This window comes from Mustelus asterias, chromosome 18 (genome assembly GCF_964213995.1).
Source record: "Mustelus asterias chromosome 18, sMusAst1.hap1.1, whole genome shotgun sequence".
Lineage (NCBI taxonomy): Eukaryota > Metazoa > Chordata > Chondrichthyes > Carcharhiniformes > Triakidae > Mustelus > Mustelus asterias.
In genome coordinates, this window is record NC_135818.1 from 65,341,637 (window position 1) to 65,364,096 (window position 22,460).

General features: G+C 44.2%; 1 protein-coding gene across 3 annotated transcripts in view; it reads right to left on the reverse strand.

Annotated features, from left to right (window-relative positions):
* The window catches only part of rtn1a (reticulon 1a), a 174,989-nt gene that overhangs the window by 106,096 nt on the left and 46,433 nt on the right, over positions 1 to 22,460 (reverse strand). The window contains exon 2 of one of the 3 annotated variants that reach the window (XM_078234199.1): positions 12,829 to 12,867. The exons of the other annotated variants lie outside the window; for them this stretch is intronic. Coding sequence (XP_078090325.1) covers positions 12,829 to 12,867 — 39 coding nt within the window. The remainder of the gene's footprint in view (positions 1 to 12,828; positions 12,868 to 22,460) is intronic. 3 annotated transcript variants of the gene reach the window in all.

Genomic DNA, 22,460 nt, shown 5'->3' on the forward strand with positions numbered 1-22,460 from the left:
GTTTCTAACATTTACAAACACAAAATTTTCCATTCTAAAATTCAAATATTCTTGAAAACAAATGCTGGAAGCCCAACCTGTTTGGAATCCTATTCGTTTCCTCACTCCAAGACCAAGACAGAAGCTGCATAGATAGCTAATTCTACTCTATACTAATTACCCCAATAATGTGTACAGTTATGGTAATCATAAAACCAAAAGTTTGTGAAAAATTAAAACTGATGGTCCCCAGACTCTTAAAAACATTCTTGCAGACAAGGCGCTATTGTATTTAATTGCTGATGTTGTATGGCTGGTACCTTTGGAACACCGAGCAGATTTTTCTTCTGTTGTTTCCAAACCTCATATTTAATTACAGAACATCACTTACAGACAATCTGGTTTCTATTTTGTACATATATCTGATGCTGTTGGAGTATAAAAGCTCTAAAACTGTTGCAATAGAATTTGATTTGTGTATTCATTTTTTTAATCTATAAAAACTCTCCAAAAGCCCAGTCCATTTACAGAGGGAAACACATCTACACTTGACAGTGAGAGTGATTTACATTCTTTATTTCAATCTTCAACTCATTATTTCATTTGACTATGCCACACAAAAGAAACATTCTGCTGCAGCATAATGGAAGTGTTCTCTCATGCTGGAGAGAGCTATTTTAAGAAAGGATCTAACCAACATTAAGCTCCATCTGTTAACCCTTTAGACACAAAAGTTTTAAACAATGGGACTTCACTGATTCTCTTTTAAACAACATATATTAATATATCCCACCAGGTTTTAGAAACACCGCAACAACATTTTGCTGGAAGAATTTATCATGTGGAAAATGTCAAAGGGATGGTAGAAAAACTGGTGCAGCAGTCAGTGCTCCAGAAGTCGCCTGGATTAATTAACAAGAGGATACATTACGCAGGAAAAATACAGTGCTGCATTACGCATTCAGTGAGATTTAATCATTTACCTGCAACAGCTTGCTCATTTTGGTAGCTTTCTCACCACATGAGCTCCAGAACAAGCACATTACTCAGGGTGACTCTTTAGTGCAGGACTGAGGAGGTGCTGCATTATCAGACATGTCGTCCTTTAACTGAAGTATTGAACCAAAGCCCAGAATGCCATTTTAAGTAGGCATTAGAATCGATAGATTATGGAATATTGTTTGTACAGCTGGAAGTCATGTTTGAACTTCAAACCACATTGCTGCATATTAAACCCCATGACTTCAGTCACCTAGAATCCATTTGTAAAGTGGCAGGGCTGGGAGCAGGAATGCTGTCATTCTGAGAGAGGAGAGCTGGTATGTGTTCTGGGCAGCCATTATCACTCTCCCAGGGCTGCACCTCAGCAATTACGTTGACCTGTTGGAGGACAGATTAATATATTGCTGTGATGTCCTGGCAGCTCCTTTGAACAGAGCTATTCACAGCCATGATGGTATAATTCTGAGCTTGAAAGACAGAAGTCCGATCTTCCTCTGCAGCACTCAGAGCTTTGACGGAAGCCGTTTGTGCTGCAATAAAAGCTGTTTGAGCTGTAATAGGATCAGATGCTGCAGCATGGTGGGTTCCATACCTGTGCTGATGAAGGTGACCATCTGTTCTATGTTGGAATGGGGTTGAGCTATAAGCTCTGCACAAATCCTTGTGCCAACTTGGTACTGGACCCCCTCCATGCTGCTTGGAATTGAGTGTAGGTTTTCTGGCAGACTTTCCAGTCCATCAGGCATTTTATTGTATACACCCAGTAGCTTTCTTCTGCGGCCTGGCTCATTAAAAGTCCACATCTGACTTCTATTCAAAACAATTACTGTGCAACCTCACCCTCTGGCAATCTGCACTATCCTTTCCCCTGTCTGGCCTCTGTGCCACTGTGTCCAGTGTCTCACCACATGACAATCCTTCCTATATTCTAACTTCTAAAATACGGGATGCAATGCAAATGTCAGTGTAAGAATGTAAGTATTGCTTCGTCTTCACTATCTTCTGCTCCTTCCTCCTCTGACTGAAAAGGTTCAAAGTTCTTGTGTATCTGAAATGAAGAAGGGGCAAGGGTCAGGGTGTGGTACGGGGAGTGAAGAAAGCAAGGAGCGCTTACAGTATTTGCAACTTGTGAGCCAGAAGAAATTGTGGGACGAGGGGGAGACGGGGGAGACTGAAGGTGGAATAGGTACTGAAATTTCCTATCACCATCAGTGACTACAGTCTGAATGATGCCCCTTCCCATGATGGCCAGCACTGTCTCCTCCGTGGGGATTAGAGCATGCCGAGGCATGCTGGTCTTTCATATCTTTGCTGCTGTCTCATCCTATGTGCCACCTTCTCCAGCAAGAAAGAGAATGTCAGCGAGAGGCCGAAAATATGTCTGGGTGATTTGGCTGTCATATTTAAACAGGTGCTGTGAGTGCAAGGTATGTAATCATGCTAAGTTTGTGAAGGTGACGTCTAGCATATGAATTGCAGGGTTGTGTATTGATTGATAGTTAGGTAATGGGGACGTAGTCAATTTAACAGTGGATGAAGCTCAGGGTTCAGCTTATAGAATGCGCCATTTGAAGAGCGAGCTCACCCACTTTGACAACACAAATGGGAGTTAAGTCTCCTCCTGCACTGCATCCATGTTCTTGGAGCTACATTCCAGGTATTAAGCTCTGCTGCTATTCTTCCCAGTAAGAAGTCTCGCAACACCAGGTTAAAGTCCAACAGATTTATTTAGTAGCACAAGCTTTCGGAGCGCTGCCCCTTCATCAGGTGAGTGTCAGATGAAGGAGCAGCGCTCCGAAAGCTCGTGCTACTAAATAAACATGTTGGAATTTAACCTGGTGTTGTGAGATTTCTTACTGTGCCTATCCCAATCTAACGCCGGCATCTCCACATCATGGTTATTCTTCCCACTCCTTCCTGAGCTTATATCTGGAGGGTCTTCTGCGACAGCAGGATATAAGATATCATTACTTCTGAACATGACTTGCACCTCCAGTCCATTGTCAGCAACGCTTGGTGCTTGCTCCCTCACATTTTCACACATTCTTCACAGTATCACAGCATGGATTCACTTGTCAAAAACTCCCCTTCTTGTTGAACCTCTCCTTTAAGAGGCCTAGGCTGCTTTTAAGTAACAATAATTACTTGCAATATATGGGCCTTGTTGATGCATACAGCCAATGAATTTAAAACAACAGGTCTTAAAGAGTAGGGCCATTAAAAGACCAACAAGGTAACCTATTTGTGGAAGCAAAGAATGTGGGTATGGTTTTTAATGAATACTTTGCGTCTATCAGCATAAAAGAAGGGGACAATGCAGACATTGTAGTTAAGGAGGAGGATTGTTAAGTATTGGATGTGATAAACATAGGGAGAGAGGAAGTAATAAGGGGATTAGCAGCCTTGAAAGTGGATAAATCAAAGGGCTGGATGAAATGTACCTCAGACTGTTAATTTTCCAATCCTCACTGGATACAGGTGTGGTCACAGTAAGAAATTTAACAACACCAGGTTAAAGTCCAACAGGTTTATTTGGTAGCAAAAGCCACACAAGCTTTCGGAGCTCCAAGCCCCTTCTTCAGGCGAGTGGGAATTCTGTTCACAAACAGGGCATATAAAGACACAAACTCAATTTACATGAATAATGGTTGGAATGTGAATACTTACAGCTAATCAAGTCTTTAAGATACAAACAACGTGAGTGGAGAGAGCATCAAGACAGGCTAAAAAGATGTGTATTGTCTCCAGACAAGACAAGACAACTCTGCAGGTCCAGGCAAGCTGTGGGGGTTACAAATAGTGTGACATGAACCCAATATCCCGGTTGAGGCCGTCCTCGTGTGTGCGGAAGCATTCCAACCATTATTCATGTAAATTGAGTCTGTGTCTTTATATGCCCTGTTTGTGAACAGAATTCCCACTCACCTGAAGAAGGGGCTTGGAGCGCCGAAAGCTTGTGTGGCTTTTGCTATCAAATAAACCTGTTGGACTATAATCTGGTGTTGTTAAACTTCTTACTGTGTTTACCCCAGTCCAACGCCGGCATCTCCACATCATGACTACAGGTGTGGTATCAGAGGATTGGAGGTCTGCTAACTTTGTACCTTTGTTTAAAAAGGGAGCGAGGGATAGTCTGAGTAATAACAAGCCAGTCAGTTTGATCTCAGTAGTGGGAACATTTTTAGAATCTGAAATCTGAAGAACAGGATAAACTGTCACTTTGAATTGCAGGAATTAATCAAATGCAATCAGCAGGAATTTATTAAGGGAAGGATGTGTCTGACTAAATTTTTTGAGGAAGTAGCAAGGAGGATTGATAAGGTTAGTACAATTGATGTGGTCTAAGTGGATGTTAGCAATGTTTTTGACAAGGTCCCACATGGCAAGCAAGTTCAAAAAATAAAAGCCTGTGATATCTAGGTGAAAGTAGCACACTTGGTATAAAATTAACTCAGAGGCAGGAAACAAATTGCTGATGGATGCTTTATGACTGAAAGGCTGTTTCCAATGGCGTTCAACAGGTCCCCTGCCTTGTATGGTATACACACACACATATATATCTTCAATATAAATGATTTGGATGTAAACGTAGGGGGAATGATCAAGAAGTTTTCAGATGACACAAAAATTGGCCACTTGGTAGACAGTGTGGAGGATAGCTGTAGACTGCAGGGATATATCAATGGACTGGTCAGGTAGGCATAAAATGGCAAATGGAAATCAACCCAGAAAAGTGTGAGCTGTTGCATTTGGAAGGTCAGACAAGGCAAAGAGTTACGCAATAAATGAGATGATTCTGAGAGAAGTGAAGGAAGTGAGAGAATGTCCACAGCTCCATGAATGTAGCAGGACAAGTTAATAAGGTGTTAAGAAGGCATATGGAATCTTATTTATTAGCCAAGGCTTAGCCTATAAGAACAGGGAGGTTATGCTGGGACCATATGAAACATTAGTTAGGTCACAGCTTGAGTTCTTTGTGCAGTTCTGGTCACCTCACTAAAGTGAACAGGTTATTACTAAGCAAGTATGACTTGATAGTACCGGTGATGACCTCTTCCACCACTTTGCTAATGATTAAGAGTAGACGGGTGGGGCAGTAATTGGCCGAGTTGGATTTGTCCTGCTTTTTTGAGTACAGAACATACTTGGGTAAATGCCAGTGTTGTAGCTGTACAGGAATAGCTTGGCTAGGGGCACGGCAAGTTCTGCAGCACAAGTCTCCAGTGCTATTGCCAGAATATTGTCAGAGCCAATAGCTTTTGCAGTATCCAATGCCTTCAGCTATGGAGTGAATCGAATTGGCTGAAGACTGCCATCCATGATGCTGGGACCTCCAGGGCAGAGATGGATCATTCACTTGACACTTCTGGATGAAGATCATTGCGAATGCTTCAGCCTTGTCTTTTGCACTGATGTGCTGGACTCGCCCATCATTAAGGGTGTGGATTTTTATGAAGCCTCTCTGCCTCCAGTGAGTTATTTAGTTGTCCACCACCATTCCCAACTGGATGTGGCAGGACCGCAACTCTTTGTATGGAAGCTTATCAAATGCCTTTTGGAAATCCAGTAGACCACATCCACTGATTTTCCTTTATCTAACCTAGTTATATCCTCAAAAATGCTAATAAATGTGTCAAACATGGTTTCTCTTTTATGAAGCCATGTCTAATCATACTATCATTTTCTAAGTGCATCATTAAGGCTGCTTTAATAATAGTTTCCAGCATTTTCTTGATAATTGATGACAGGCTAACTGACTTGTAATTTCCTGTTTTCTCTCTCTCCCTTTCTCGAAAGTTGACTTACATGTCAACTTTCAATCCATTCTAGAATCGAGGGAATGTTGGAAAATCATCGTTCATATATCCACTATCGCTGCAGCCAACTCTTAGAACCCAAGGATGCAGGCCATCAAGTCCCAGAGATTTCCCTTGTATTTCTCCAGTACTTTTTTCTGTTGACATCAATTACTTTAAGTCCCTCGTTGTTATTAGTTCCTTAGTTAGCTTCTATTTCTGGTATGTAACTTACTGTGAAGACAAATACAAAATATTTATTCACCGTCTCTGTTGTTTCCTGATTCCCCATGATAATTTTTCCTATCTCTACCATAGTTTCCTTTAGCTACTCCCCTTTTTACATGCTTGTAAAACACTTACAATCTGTCCAGCTAATTTCCATTTTTAATCAACTTTTCGTGGCCTTTTGCTAGCTTCTAAAACACTCCCAATGCTCAGATTTACTACTATTCTTTCCAAAACTATTCTTTTAAACTAATAATATCCTTAACTTTCCCCCTTAGCCACATAGATGGATTCCCAATCCCATTTTAGGAGGTTATCCAATTTAATTCCCACCAGTTTTTAAATATACACAATGCGACAGGCTTCATACAAGTGGCACTGTTAAATTGAACCTTAAATTAGAATTAGTTTCACGTCAGGGTCTCCTATTTATCAGGATGTAGGTCAATAGAAATGAAACATTGATTCAACTTTTACTGTTAACCAAGAATGAGAGAACTTTAAAAAAAAATCCTTGGCTGAAATTTAACACATTCTCAACAGGTTTAAAAATCACAGGACTAAATAGTTCCAGAGATTAACATATATCAGGTATCTAAAATGTTAAAAGTTGTTTGTACTTTTTATAACCTTTACAACATATTGGGGTTCAACTCTCAAGGAATGGAACATAATAGCAGGAAGGTAATGATAAATTATATAGAACTTTTCATAGAATCCCTGCAGTACAGAAGGAGGCCATTCGGCCCATTGAGTTTGTACTGACTTTCCGAAAGAGTATCTTACCCAGGTCCACCCTCTATCCCCGTAACCCCACACATTTACCATGGCTAATCCATCCAACCCACACATCCCTGGACACTAAGAGGCAATTTAGCATGGCCAATCCACCTAACTTACCCATCTGTGGACTGTGGGAGGAAACTGGAGCACCCGGAGGAAACCCACACAGACACAAGGAGAACATGCAAACTCCACACAGAAAGTCAGGCAAGGCTGGAATTGAACCCGGGTCCATGGCGCTGTGAGGCAGCAGTGCTAACCATTGTGCCACTGTGCTGCACCACAAGCTTGGTTTAGGCCAGACTTGGAGTATTTTATGCAGTTCTCATCTCTGGAATACAAAACTGATGTTCACAGTAGAAATCCCATTAAAGGTCACCAGAGCTGAGAGGATGCAGAGAACTGAGTAAATTTTAGTTTAGTAAAACTTTTCTTGAAAAACAAAGAAAATGACCAGAGGCAGGTTCTTAAGATTATGACAAAAGTAAAATAGTGCAGTTTCTGGAAATTAGGAAAAAAAGAAAATACTGTAAATACTGAACAGGTCAGTTTGCATCTGTGGAGAAAAAAACAGAGTTAACATTTCAGATCTGTGGCCCTACCTCAGAGCTGTTGGGGTTGTAGATGCTCCATCATTGAATACATTTAAGAAGAGGCAGACAGATTTTTGGTCTCTCAAGAAATTAAGGGATATAGGGAGCAGGCGAGAAAATGGAGTTGAAGCCCAAGTTCAGCCATGATCACATTGAATGGCGGATCAGTCTCAATGGGCCAAGTGGTCCATCCCTGCTCCCATTTCTTGTGTACTCTCCACTGACGTGGCCTGACCTCCAGAGTATTTCCAGCAATTACTGTTTTTATTCCTTAAAATCATGAAGCAGTTTGAGAAGGAGAAACTCTTTCAATCTGTGGGAGAGGCCAGAATAATAGAGTCATAGAGGTTTACTGCATGGAAACAGGCCCTTCAGCCCAACTTGTCCATGCCATCCTTTTTTTTTAAAGCCACTAAGCCAGTTTCAATTGCCCACATTTGGCTCATATCCCTCAATACCCATCTTACCCATGTAACTATCTAAATGCTTTTTAAAAGACAAAATTGTACCCGTCTTTTACTACTCTGGCAGCTTGTTCCAGACACTCACCATCTTGTGTGTGAAATATTGCCTCTCTGGACCCTTTTGTATCTCTCCCCTCTCACCTTAAACCTGTACCCTCTAGTTTTAGACTCCCCTACCTTTTGGAAAAGCTGTTGACTATCTAGCTGATCTATGCCCCTCATTATTTTATAGACCTCTATAAGATCACCCCAAAGCCTCCTATGCTCCAGACAAAAAAGTCCCAGTCTATCCAACCGCTACTTATAACTCAAACCATCAAGTCCCGGTAGCATCCTCGTAACTCTTTTCTGCACTCTTTCCAGTTTATTAACATCCTTTCTATAACAAGGTGATCAGGACTGTACACAGTATTCCAAGTGTGGCCTTACTAATGTCTTGTACAACTTCAACAAGATGTCCCAATTCCTGTATTCAACGTTCAGACCAATGAAACCAAGCATGCTGAATGCCTTCTTCACCACTCTGTCCGCCTGTCACTCAGCTTTTAAGGAGCTATGAACCAGTACCCCTAGACCTCTTTGTTCTATAACTTACCCCAACACCCTACCATCAATTGAATAGATCCTACCCTGAATCGATCCACTAAAATGCATCACCTCGCATTTATCTAAATTAAATTCCACCTACCATTCATCAGCCCACTGGCCCAATTGATCAAGATCCTGTTGCAATCCTAGGTAACCTTCTTTACTGTCCATTACGTGACCAATCTTGGTGTCATCTGCAAACTTGCTAACCATGCCTCCTAAATTCTCATCCAAATCATCAATATAAATGACAAATAACAGTGGACCCAATCCTGATCCTTGAGGCACATCGCTGGTCACAGGCCCCCAGATTGAGAAACAACCCTCTACAATCACCCTCTGTCTTCTGTCATCAAGCCAATTTTATATCCAATTGGCCACCTCACCCTGGATCCCGTGACATTTAACCTGATGTAACAACCTACCATGCGGTACCTTGTCAAAGGCCTTGCTAAAGTCCATGTAGACAACATCAACTGCACTGCCCTCATCGACCTTCTTGGTTACCCCTTCAAAAAGCTCAATCAAATTCGTGAGACATGACTTTCCATTCACAAAGCCATGCTGACTGTCCCTAATCAGTCCTTGCCTCTCTAAATGCCTGTAGATCCTGTCTCTCAGAATACTTTCTAACAACTTACCCACTATAAATATTAGGCTCACCGGCCTGCAGTTCCCAGGCTTTTCCCTGCAGCCCTTCTTAAACAAGGGCACAACATTTGTCACCCTCCCATCTTTAGGCACCTCACCTGTGGCTGTCGATGATTCAAATACCTCTGCTAGGGGACCCGCAATTTCCTCCCTAGCATCCCACAAAGTCCTGGAATACATTTCATTAGGTCCTGGGGATTTATCTACCTTGATGCGCTTTAAGATTTCCAGCACCTCCTCTTTAATATGTACAGTCCTCAAGACATCACTATTTATTTTCCCATCCATGCCTTTCTCAACAGTAAATACTGATGAGAAATATTCACTTAGGATCTCACCGATCTCTTGTGGATCCGCACATAGATGACCTTGTTGATCCCTCAGAGGCCCTACTTTCTCCCTAGTTGCTCTTTTGCCTTTTATGTATTTGTAGAAGCTTTTTGGGTTCTCCTTTGTGAATACGAGGGCGTAAATACAAGTTAACAGTGAACTGATCAATCTCTTATTTCATAATAGCTTGCGTAAAATTTATTTGTTTTAAATTGTATTCAGCTTCAATTGGACCAATTTTAAATGGGAAGTGGGATTGCTGGGCGAAGCAATCATAGTAAACAGCGGTTCAGGTGCTGGTGCAATGAAGGGTATGGAGAGATTTTAGTTCACAGGCCTCATTTCAATATGGAAGGACTGACTCCTGTGCATACCTAGAAGAAATCTATCTAGTAAGCTGGAATGGGATTTTGAATGGTAGATGGTCACTACCGGGAATCCAGGAGGAATGATAGGTTGTAAGGGAAGATATCAGAAGATGATCACAGTGTGGAGGAGAAGCTCTGGACAAGGGTGGTCTAAAGGTTTCTTTGTGTGACCTGGAAAAGCACACCTCATCCTCCTGTTAAGATCCAACTCTCCACCTCTATAAAGGCTATCGATCCCTCCACGACATCTGCATTGTCAGACTGCTTATCAAATATCCAGTGATGGACAAAGAGATCTAGGGGTACATGTTCATAGCTCCTTGGAAGTGGAGTCACAGGTGGACAGGGTGGTGAAGAAAGCATTCGGCATGCTTGGTTTCATTGGTCAGAACACTGAATACAGGAGTTGGGACATCTTGTTGAACTTGTACAAGACATTGGTAAGGCCACACTTGGAATACTGTGTACAGTCCTGGTCACCCTATTATAGAAAGGATATTAATAAACTAGAAAGAGTTCAGAAAAGAGTTACGAGGGTGCTACCAGGACTTGATGGTTTGAGTGATAAGGGGAGGCTGGATAGACTGGGACTTTTTTCCCTGAAGCGTGGGAGGCTTAGGGGTGAACTTATAACGGTCTATAAAATAATGAGAGGCATAGATCAACTAGATAACATCTTTTCTCAAAGGTAAGGGAGTCTAAAACTAGAGGGCATAGATTTAAGGTGAGGGGGAGAGATACAAAAGTGTCCAGAGGGGCAATTTTTTCACACAGAGGGTGGTGAGTGTCTGAAACAAGCTGCCAGAGATGGTAGTAGTAGAGACAGGTACAATTTTGTCTTTTAAAAAGCATTTAGACAGTTACATGGGTAAGGTGGGTATAGAGGGATATGGGCCAAATGGGGACAATTGGAACTAGCTTAAATGGTAAAGACTGGGCAGCATGGACAAGTTGGGCCAAAGGGCCTATTTCCATGCTGCAAACGTCTATGACTCTATGATGGATGTGTCACAATTTCCACAAGTGAAATAATAGGCCATATCTTCCTCAGAGTGGCAATCAGCCTCGGATTGCAATTCTGTACCCACTTCCCTGCACTAACTTTCATCTGTGTCTGTCTCACCTGACCTACCTGACTCAAGCCAGACAAGATCAAGGCAGCGCAGCACGTCCCCAGGTCCAGTGTTGAAGTCTAAAGTAATCAGAGCACTAGTTGCTATAAAGCAGGTGAGAATAAAGGTCCTACTGAAAATAACAGACCAGGGAGAAGGTAAGTGCCTATGGTGAATGGCTGGGATTTGGGGGTGGGAAAGGTTGGACATGGGGGAGGAGTGTGTTGGGTAAAGGTGGGGAATCCCATGTGAGTCAGGGGAGGAGCAGTCAGGGGTGGTGTATACCGTGGGGGGAGGGGGGGTGCTTATGTGGGGTTGGGAGTATAGGGGGAATCCTGTGCAAGGATCGACCTGGGTGTTTAAAATAGTTACGCTGAAGTTAGAAGTTGTTTTATTTCTAACTTTTTCAGAGTAACTATTAGTGCAAGTAATACAGGCAGAACCATTCGAAGTTTGCTTTCTCAGGTGTCTTCCAGCGCAGTGCAATTGTCCAGGGGAAGTTAGCGCTCTGGATAATTGCGGTGCAAATGCTTACCTGGAAACTTCCAAGAGGGATTCCCCAACGCGTCTTTGGGATACCAGCCTCCCAAATCAATCAAACACTGTGTAGCCAGAAATTACAGGCCAGTGTCTTCAGCATCCAGCACAAAGTTTTTGATCATCCCGATTAATACCATCATATCTGGATTGGCTTCCATTTTTTAAAAGTGGGCTTTGGTGAAGCACAGTGGAACATATTTCTACGTTATCCTTGCTGTAATACATGTGACTAGGCTCAGAAGACTTTACATTGAGAACAACCCCTTAAGAATGGTAACTCTGAAAGAGAACCTTAAAATGATTTCTTCCTTCTTTGCAAAAGTGAGGGAAAGAGAAAGGGTAGAAAAAAGAAACCAAACTAAAGCTAAAATAGTTTAAAATATTTATTTTTCCTCAAAAAGTGAAAAGAGCTGGAAGCAAAGAAGGTGTAGAAAATAAACACATGGGCTGGAATTCCATGGTTGTTCACACCCCGCCGCCACTGTAAGCGAAGATGGAAAATTTGGCGCTCAGCCAAATCTTCATTCACTGCAGCGGGACTGGAGAATCCCACTGACGCAAACGTCTGGAAAATTCCTGCCAATGCATTCACATAGTCCTTGTGCAACTTCAAACTTTCGTAACTTTGAACGTGCATGTGACAGAAGCAGGCTGTAAGTGGCATAGGAAAGCACACTTCACGAAGCTTTTTCCTCAGTGTTAATAATCTTGTTAAGGTTTCTCTGATTAAGAGTGGTGCGAGTTGAGAAACGTGAACTGTGTGTTATGGCCTGCGGCTCATTATGCCTGGGAGAGGAAAACTCAGTGGGCATTATACCAAAAACGCACCATACTGGAATTCAATTAAATATTAGATGAAAAAAGTTACTATGTGTACATCAAGTTCAAAATTGCACAGAATTTATAAAGTCCCTATATAGAGCATCTGATGATTCACGAAGGTACAAACATTCTTTTTTAAAATTCAAAGTATAAACAAAGCTCAAGTAATTTACCCAATCATAGTTTAACGAGATGAACTATATTGCCAGATACTGGTATAAACTGACTCTCAAGCACCGTTTCATTTTATGCTGTTATCATCAGTTTGGCTTGCAATCTAATTGTCTGATCAGATGAGAATACGAGGGCAGGCACTGAACCACTGCACAATGTAGGTCGTTGTTCATTACAATGGTAGGTGTAAATGGTTTGTGGTTTACGCAAATCTAATTTATATTGCTCAAAATAAATTTACAGGCAAATAGTTGGGGTTTAACCTTGTAAAGAGAAATTACTATCTATAAAATATGTTGCTGTTCTTTGTAGCTCTTTTAAATTAAAAAATAAAAATTAATTAAACTCAATAATATTTAGGAAACTGCAATCATATTGTAGCATCAGTGGGAGGTTACCTTTTGTACTTAGGTTCTGATTCAGGGGAGGATATCCAACTGGAAAAAAGATAGAGATATACAGTCAGTAAAACAATTAATGTATTATCTGTGATAAATCATCAATTTTGTCCATGGCTTCCTCTTGTTACATTTAGTTTTCAATAGATTTAGCACCACACTCAAAATTGAGCTTATAACATCATAAAATGTCAGGATGTTTGCTTCAATACCAAGGGTGGGATTGTCCCAAAGAATTCCAAATATCGAATTTGTGTAAAAACTGGAGTAAATCCCACTGTTTGTTTCAGTGGGAATTTCAAAATGAATCTCCCACACTCTGTGCACTGCAGAGTGCCCTAGCGTGAACCACACTAAAAATCAGTGGACCACTGGAGAGGCCGGCAGCATAACACTGAGTGCGCCACTGTGCATGTGCCAATCTGTTAGCGCAAAGATTGGTGCATGCGCAGTAGCCCCACACGGCCTCCTGATCGCTGGCCAGCACATGACCCTGCCCTTCCGATCTCCTCATGGCCCCATTGCTGGCCCCCCAGATGTGTCCGGGCCAGCCTCCACCCACCCCTCCCCCACCCCCACCCCTTGCCCATTGCGATCTCCGGCAGGTGGGGGGGGTGGAAATCCGGTGCCAGAACAGCGCAGCAGGCCAGGGGAATCGCCCCCCCCAAATGTCTGGCTTATGATGTTGTACCTTTTTGAATAGGATAGCATATGATGAAGGGTCATCCTGACTCAAAACATTGGCTCTATTCTCTCTCCTCAGATGCTGTCAGACCTGCTGAGATTTTCCAGCATTTTCTGTTTTTGTTTGACAACATATTTTATCATTCGTATCTTGCTTGAAAAATTGTTCATAGTTATAGTCCACAAGAACATTCCCTATAATCCCATCAGATTATTACTTACTTCCAATTGGGAAAAAAAAAATTTAAAGTGCTCTGAACCAGGTGAAAATGCAATGTGGCTAATGTCTATTGAGTTGAAATTGCAACAAATTGCCCAATGTCGATTATCCTCCTGTGAATATATGCTTCTGTGCTGACAAGTCATACAGTGAACAAAGAACAAAGAACTGTACAGCACAGAAACAGGCCCTTTGGCCCTCCAAGCCTGCATCGATCATAATGTCTGCCTAAACTAAAAACGTATGCACTTATAGAGTCCGCATCCTTCCATTTCCATCCTATTCATGTATTCGTGTAGATGCCCCTTATTTGCTGCTATCGTACCTGCTTCCACCTCCTCCCCGGGCAGCCGTTCCAGATATTCACCACCCTCTGTGTAAAAAAACGTGTCTCGCCCATCTCCTCTCAACTTTTCCCCACGCACCTACGTCCCCTCGTACTTGACTTTTCTATCCTAGGAAAGAGCATCTGACTATCCATTCTGTCCATGCCACATTCACCTTTCGTGAGGAAATGGGGAGGGGGGGTTGTGAAATTCAATGACCTCAAAAACTGAACGTGCAGATTGCAACGCAGGATTAAGCCACATAATAATTAAAAGCCGAAATAGGACATTCGCCAAGTTGAGCCCCCATGCAGCACTCCCCACCTTGTAGGGGTGGGCAGTTGAAACAACATCCATCCCCTCCAACCATTTTGATAGAGTTGGGCCCCTTTTGCAAGTTGATGTGTTTCATGGCCTCAGAGGGGCCTCAAACTATCAACTGAAACAGTCCTATTGAAATGCCGCCTTGCCTTCTCAGAAAGCTGTCAATCAGAGCCATTCATAGTTTCAATGTCAGAAGTTTTCTTCCACTTCACACCCCACCATAAACCCATACAGGCATAGAAAAGCTCTTTAAAGAAACAGAAAATTATTACAAGTTAATAAATTGGTCATTCTAACAAAGCTTTCTCTCCCCTCTGCAGCTGTATAAACATTGCTTGTTGAGATTTAAGTGGATTAACCATTCTAAGAGCTCAGTTCATGATGATGAGGCCATCTGACAACTATATCAGCAAAGCTGGCTGAACAGATGGCATCATTACGAATGTCTGCTTGATTGAGTTCCAAGAATGGTTAATCCACTTAGGTCTCAGCACGCAAACTTTACGTAACTGCAGAGGGAAAGGAAAACTTTGATTGATGTCTCTCTTACCAGTAGGCCAAGTGGCCTTTCGAGCCTGACCCATCACTTAATAAGAAGGTGGATGGGCATGCAGAGATGCTGGGGGCATTGGCTTGCTTGCCAGATCGCAATGAGTTGCTGTCAAGGAAGATCAATGAGTCAAGTTCCAAGCTGGCAGAGGGCATAGCACATAGTTTGCCCCCTCTGCAGGCTGCTTCATTTCCTTTTTGTGTTACAGAACCAGAGGCACTGACACTGCATCCCCCCATACCTGGTTGCAGCCTTTGTGTGGACAGGTCACCAAATCCTCTACTCTCCAAGTGAGGATGCAAGTACGCTTCCTGAAAAATGCAGAAACTCAGCCCATCACCTGCACAAACACTCCAGAGTTCTTTCAAATATTTCATAATAGCAGGCGTCTTCAAAATTACCCGACCAGAAGTTGAGTTCTTGGCTCTTTAAATAATACAAGTCCTGGGCCCTCTTGCAGCTGGATGTTAATATTTGGCAAGTGATGCGTGAATATATTGATTGAACTTGCATTGTCTGGATATGGAAAATGGGCATCACATCAGCTGGTAGAGCTGTGCGACATCGCAGTAACACCAGCTCGGTGAGCCTCTCTCAAGATGCTGTCGCATGTGTCGTGACGAAAACAACTGGTGGCGAAGCACACAACCCCAGAAGGGTCAATGTAAAATCACCACCTCCAGTGTTGCTACGGGTCAGAAGTTGTCTTCCCTTGCATCCTCCTCAGAGCTTACTTTCCCAGCCGGCTGTGTATCAAACTTGGATACATTGCACTCGGTCTTTTCATCTAATTCATTAACACAGATTGTAAACAGCTGAAGCACCAGCACTGATCCTTGTGGCACCCCACTAGTAACAGCCTGCCAAATGGAAAATGACCCCTTTATTCCTACTCTCTGATCTTGTCCTTTAATCAATTCTCTCGTCATGTTAATATATAACCGCCTAACCCCCTTATCCTGTGTAAGAAGTAACTTTGCAAATGTCCTTTGAAAATTGAGATGTACTATATTCACTAATTTCCTTTTATCTACTTTGCTAATTATATTCTAAAAAATCTAATTGGTTTGTCAACCATGCTGCTTGCTAATTAACATGATTGCAGTGTGCAGTGAGCACTAACCATGCTTTTGAGTAGCTATATGCCTCAGTAGGGTGCCCTAAATTGAGAGACACTTTCAACCTAGCCACATTACTTAAAGCCAACCTGCTCCTATTATGGCTGGAGCAGATTATAGAACTCGTTTTGACATGGAAAAGGACATTATCATGGCACCACATGGGATACAGTGAGTTCCATGATTTTCTGACACAACACGGGAGGCCTTCATTGGAGAAGAGCAGAGAGGAGGGCGGCACGGTGGCACAGCGGTTAGCATTGCTGCCTGACAGCCCCAGAGACCCGGGTTCGATTCCCGGCTTGGGTCACTATCTGTGTGGAGTTCGCACATTCTTCCCGTGTCTGCGCGGGTTTCCTCCGGGTGCTCCGGTTTCCTCCCACAGTCCAAAGATGCGCAGGTTAGGTGGATTGGCCATGCTAATTTCCCCTTAGTGTCAGGGGGACTAACTAGGGTAAATTCATGGGGTTATGGGGATGGGCCTGGGTGGGATTGTGGTCGGGGCAGACTCGATGGGCCGGATGGCCTCCTTCTGAATTGTAGGGATTCTATGATTCTATATGCTCCGTCCATGTGCACATCCATCCAGAGTAATGCTCCTGTTTCAAATCCCACCATTGGCAGATCTGAATTCAGTAAAAACTTGGAATTAAAATGACCATGAAACCATTGTCAATTGTTGTAAAAACTCACCTGCTTCACTAATATCCTTTAGGGAAGGAACTCTGTTAACTTCACCTAATATGGTATATACGTGACTCCAAACCCACAGCCATGTGGTTGACTCGTAAATGGACCCTCTGAAATGGCCTAGCAAACCAATCCGTTCAAGGGCAATTAGGGTCAGGCAACAAATGCTAGCCTTGTTAGCGATGTCCACATCTCATGAAAGAATGAAAAAAACAAGAGGTTCTATATAGTCTAACTCCCAGAGTCATACTCACAACATAGACTCAAGGAAAGAGCACTCCCTTAGTTGATGAATCAGGACTCCTCCGTATTGAATACTAATTGGAAGAAGCACTGAGGGTGGCAAGGGTACAGAAAGACAATAGCACAATGCTCAGCACAATTTGCAACTCCTCAGATACTGAAGCGGTCTGTGCATATGCTGCGAGACCTGGACAACATTCAGGTTTGGGCTGTGAAGAGACAAGTAACAAGCACAAGTGACAGACAAGGACCATCTAAACAAGGGAGAATCTAACTGTTGTCCCTCAACTTTCAATGACATTACCATCGCTAGCTTGATGGCGAGCAGGAGTGGAAAATCTAACGGGAACACACCAGTGTAAAATTATGTCGCAATTTTCCCAATGGCGGTTAATGGCAGGTCTTCTTCTCATTGGCTGGTGGTGTGAATGCCATTTCCATCTCATGAATGTTCACTAAAACAGCTCCTGAACCAAAATCCTGTCAGGGCTTCCAATCTTGTTTCGCGCCAGAGGGGAATTATGTTGGTCTAAAACCCAATTGATAAAAGGGTGACGTCCACAAGTGTCCTCAGTTCGCAAGAGACCTCAAGGGAGTGTGCAACAAAGCCTTTCTGCCATAGTGATGCGCAGTACACCACTCTGCCAGGACAGACCAGCTCCTGTGCTCCATCTCTATACCGAGCTGGTCTTCATGGACAGCACCATCCTGGAGCCATGGACCCTCCTGTGTCACTAAGTCAGATCAGTACAGCGCTTTGGGCTGGGGAGTACAGGGGTCTCCTCCCACTGGTGCCACAAACCAGTGTCTATCTGGTCAGATAGGCACTGGGCTGCGGGACTCTTGCAGTCACCACAACAAAAGGTCCGAAGTTCAACTGGGATTGGAGTGTGAGATGAAGTTGAGGGGTTGCCTGACAGACACAAGGGGAGAAATGTAGGAGGAGTGATGTGCAAGGGGTGGGATGGGGGTCGAGGAGGGCAAGGGCTCACGACGGCAGAGGGTCAAAGAGGTGGATGAGGACAATGAACAATGGAAGGCAGAGGGAAGGGAAGCTGGACCCTGACAAGGCTGCGTGAAAAGCCAAAGAACAAGGGGGTCAAAGGGCTACCACATCATTTACTAGAAGTGGATATACAAAGGGACCAGGTGTGACGGGTAGAGGTCCAAGTGAGGTTTGGGCGTCTTGCAGGTGATGGGCTTGAGGGAGTGTGGTTGGATGGAGGAACAGACTTCTTGAGGCTGCTGCCTTTTCCTTCTGGGTTGCTGACATCCTGCACAGTCTGGTGAAGACACGTGAGTTGGAGAGAGTGATGTGAGTGTACCTGACCAGTATTTAAATATGGCGCAGGGACCTTCGAACCCACCAGGCAACAGGTGGATGAATGAGCTGCCGACCTGCCAAGAGATTGGGAGGGAAACTTGCCTGTGCATAATTAATGAGGTTCCAAGCACAGAATCTGATACTGAATCCCATCAATCTGGCCAACAGGAGAGGTGCCATCAGAGCCACCGCCCGCCACCGCAGTTTCTTTGCTTCGTATTATCAGCAAACTTAGATATATGTCGCTTCATCAAAACATCAATTGTAAATAGCTAAGGCCCCAACACTGAGTCTTGTGGCACACCATGGGGGTGACTCTCCCAAAAATATTTGCATAAAGACTGGAGTAAGTCCCGCTGGTTTTTTCAGAAGGTGTTTCAAAATGAATCTCCAGAGTGCCTCAGCGTGAATCACGCTGAAATTCAGCGGGCGGGGCCTATTCCCGCTGGAGAGGCCGGCAACACAGCGCTGAGCGAGGCCACTGCACATGTGGCAATCTGTCAGCGCCGAGATGGGCACATGCGCAGTGGCCTCGCACTGCCGGCCTCCTGATCACCAGCCAGCCCCACATTGCCAGCCGTGTGACCCTTGGTGGAAAGAGGTGCTAGCAGGCCTGGAGATTTCAGTCTTGGGCCCGCTAATAGAATTTAAATTGTATGCAAATTAGAATTTGTATGAATTATTCAGCTCCGCGCTGATTTTTGGCGCGGAACTGATGGCGCCGGAAATCCAGATGCCGGAGAATCGTGGAGGCCGTGGCGCCCAGCGGGGAGTCCGCGAAACGGCCTCCGCTCAAGTCTCCAAGCCCGCTGAGCTACAAAAGCAGCGCAGCAGGATGGGGGAGTCACCCCCCCCCCCATGAGTCACAACCTGCAAACTTGTAAATGCCCCATTTATGCCCACTTTGTTTATTGTCTGGTAACCAATCCTGTATTCATGCTAACCTTTTACACCCACCTCCATGAGCATTCATCTTGCCTATTAACCTTTTCATGTGGCACCTAATCGAATGCCTTTTGGAAATCCAGGTATACTATATCTACTGGTTCCTCTTTATCTATCCTACTAGTTACTCCCTGAAAAAATCTCTGATATATTTGTCAAACAGGATTTCCCTTTTGTAAAAGTGCTTACTTGTTATAATCATACTATTCTGTTCTAAGTGCATTGTTAAAACTGCTTTAATAATGGATTCCAGCATTTTCCCCAATGTTTGATGTTAGTCTAACTGCCTGTAATTTCCTGTTTTCTCTCTTTTCCTCGTTTCTGGAAAAGTGGTGTTACATTTGCCAATTTCCAATCTGATGGGACTGTTAATCAATCCAATCCAACCTTCATTCTTCTTTGCCCCTGGGTTATTCTCTATTTCTATGCAACTTGTGTATTCTATTATGAAGACAGACACAACAGCCGGGATTCTCCCAAAAAGTCCCCAATTTGCGGGAAAATAGGAGTAACTCTCACTGTTTTTTTTCAGCGTGATTTCCGGAATGGATCTCCCGCACACTGAGCACTGCAGAGTGCCCTCGCGGGATTCCCTCTGAAAATCTGGGAGCGGGGCCTATTCCCACCTGAGAGGTCGGCAGCATAGCTTTGAGAGGGCCACTGCGCATGCGCTAGCCTGTCAGAGCACAGATTGGTGCATGCGCACTGGCTCCCATTGCCGACCACCCAATCGCTGGCCTCTCCCCCCCCACCCCCCATAGCTGGCCTTGCAGAGCCCCCCCTCTCCCCCCCCATCCCCGACTGCTAGCCTCCCAGACCTCCCCGGCAAGCCTCGATGTCTCCCCTCCTCTGGCCAGCCCTGATCTCCCCGGGCCCCCACCTGATCAGCACTAATCACCCGATCTCGCCCCCCACCCCCCCAACACTCCCGACCCCCCCGACATCCCCCACCTGGTTGGCCAGCTCCGATTGCTGTCCTCCCTCCCTCTGCCTGCGATCCCTGTGCAGAGTGGCAGCAGGTCCCCCCACCCTCAACGATCCCCCCCAAATAAGCCCTGTCCCCTCTGGCCCTGCCCGCCGATGCCCTGTGGCCAGTGCCAAGGTGACCCTTGGACAGTGCCAGTTTTCCCTTTGGCAATGCCAGGGTGCCAGGCTGGCACTAACCAAGGGACACCACCCTCCCCCCCCCTCTCCTTATCCCTGACCTCCCAGGGGGGCCTCCATGTCCTCTGTTCCCTCCAGCGACGGCGATTGCCAGTTCCCCATTAGTGGGGAGCAGTTGTAAACCCCACTGGAGTGAACCACTCCCGGCGGGGGGAGACGCTAGTGGGCCCGAAGACTTCATATTTTACAGCTGATTACTCTGTAAATCTTAGCCAAGGAGATTCGCGGAGCCTTGTAGCTCAGGGGGAAGCCCACAAAATGGCCTATGCTGATGTCTCCTTGAGCAGCGCAGTGGGCTGGGATAATCCCCCAATATATTGTTCAATGCTTCTGCTGTTCCCACAGCTCATTTACCACCATATCATTCAGTCTATTTAACCATCATTCTTAGTCAGTTCTCCTCTCATACCTATGTAATTGGCTTTGGTTAAGTTTAAGATTCTTGTTTATTAGAGTATGTCACCTTCAAATTTAACATGGAATTCAATGGTATTATGATCACTATTTCCCAATGGATTTTCTAAAATTACATTACTAATTAACCTTACATCATTACACGGAACTAGGTCTAAGATAGCTTTATCACTAGGTGGTTCCACAATCTATTGCTCCAAGAACCATCACAAAATTATTCTACAAATTCATCTTCTAGACCCCTCTTGCCAATTTGATTATCCCAGTCTATATGAACATTAAGTTTTCCCACAAATATGATAATCTTTATTAGAAACTCCAATAATTTCTTGTTTAATGATCTGTCCAACAGTATAACCATCATGAGACAACTTATAAACTACTCCCAGCAGCTTTTTCTGACATTAGCCGTCCCTAGTTTCCATCCATTATGATTCTACATCATGATCTTCTGAAGCCAGATAATTTCTCACTAAAGTCCTTTTGTCACCCTTTACTACTAAGGCTACCCCTCTTCCTTTGGCATTGCCTGTCTTTCCAAAATATTGTGTACCCTGGAATATTTATTTCCCAACCTTGATCATCTTGCAACCACATGTCTCTGTAATGGGAATTACATTCAACCATTGACCTCTCTTTGTGCCACTAGTTCATCTATGTTGTTACAGATGCTTCATGCATTCAGATAAAGAACATTTAATTTCCTTTTTTTTACTTCTATTTCCTGCAATGACTTTATTCACTGATGCACAATTTAAGTTAAACTCTGTCCCTTTCTGTCCTACTCTGCTCACTTGAGCCAAGTTGTTCTGTTGTCTTGAACGTTCTTCTGGATTTCTATATCTCCCTTCAACCAAACATCCCCCCGTTAATTTAAAGCTTTGTCCACAGTCCTAATTAAATGATTGGCCAGGACATTGGTCACAATCCAGTTTAAGTAGAGCCCATCCCAATGGAATAGCATATTATCAGGGTGGCACGGTGGCTAGCACTGCTGCCAGGGATCTGGGTTCAATTCTGGCCTCAGGTCACTGTCTGTGTGGAGTTTGCACGTTCTACCCGTGTCTGCGTGGGTTTCCTCCAGGTGCTCCAGTTTCCTCTTGCAGTCCAAAGATGTGTGGGTTAGGTTGAATGGCCATGCTAAATTAATCCTCGTGTCAGGGGGATTAGCAGGGTAAATATGAGGGGTTACGGGAATAGGGCCTGGGTGGGATTGTGGTCAGTGCAGACTCAATGGGCCGAATGGCCTTCTTCTGCACTGTAGGGGTTCGGATTCTATGAATTCATAGAAATCATAGAAACCCTACAGTACAGAAAGAGGCCATTCGGCCCATCGAGTCTGCACCGACCACAATCCCACCCAGGCCCTACCCCCATATCCCTACATATTTTACCCGCTAATCCCTCTAATCTACATACCCCAGGACACTAAGGGGCAATTTTTAGCATGGCCAATCAACCTAACCCGCACATCTTTGGACTGTGGGAGGAAACCGGAGCACCCGGAGGAAACCCACGCAGACACGAGGAGAACGTGCAAACTCCACACAGTGACCCAAGCCGGGAATCGAACCCAGGTCCCTGGAGCTGTGAAGCAGCAGTGCTAACCACTGTGCTACCGTGCCGCCCA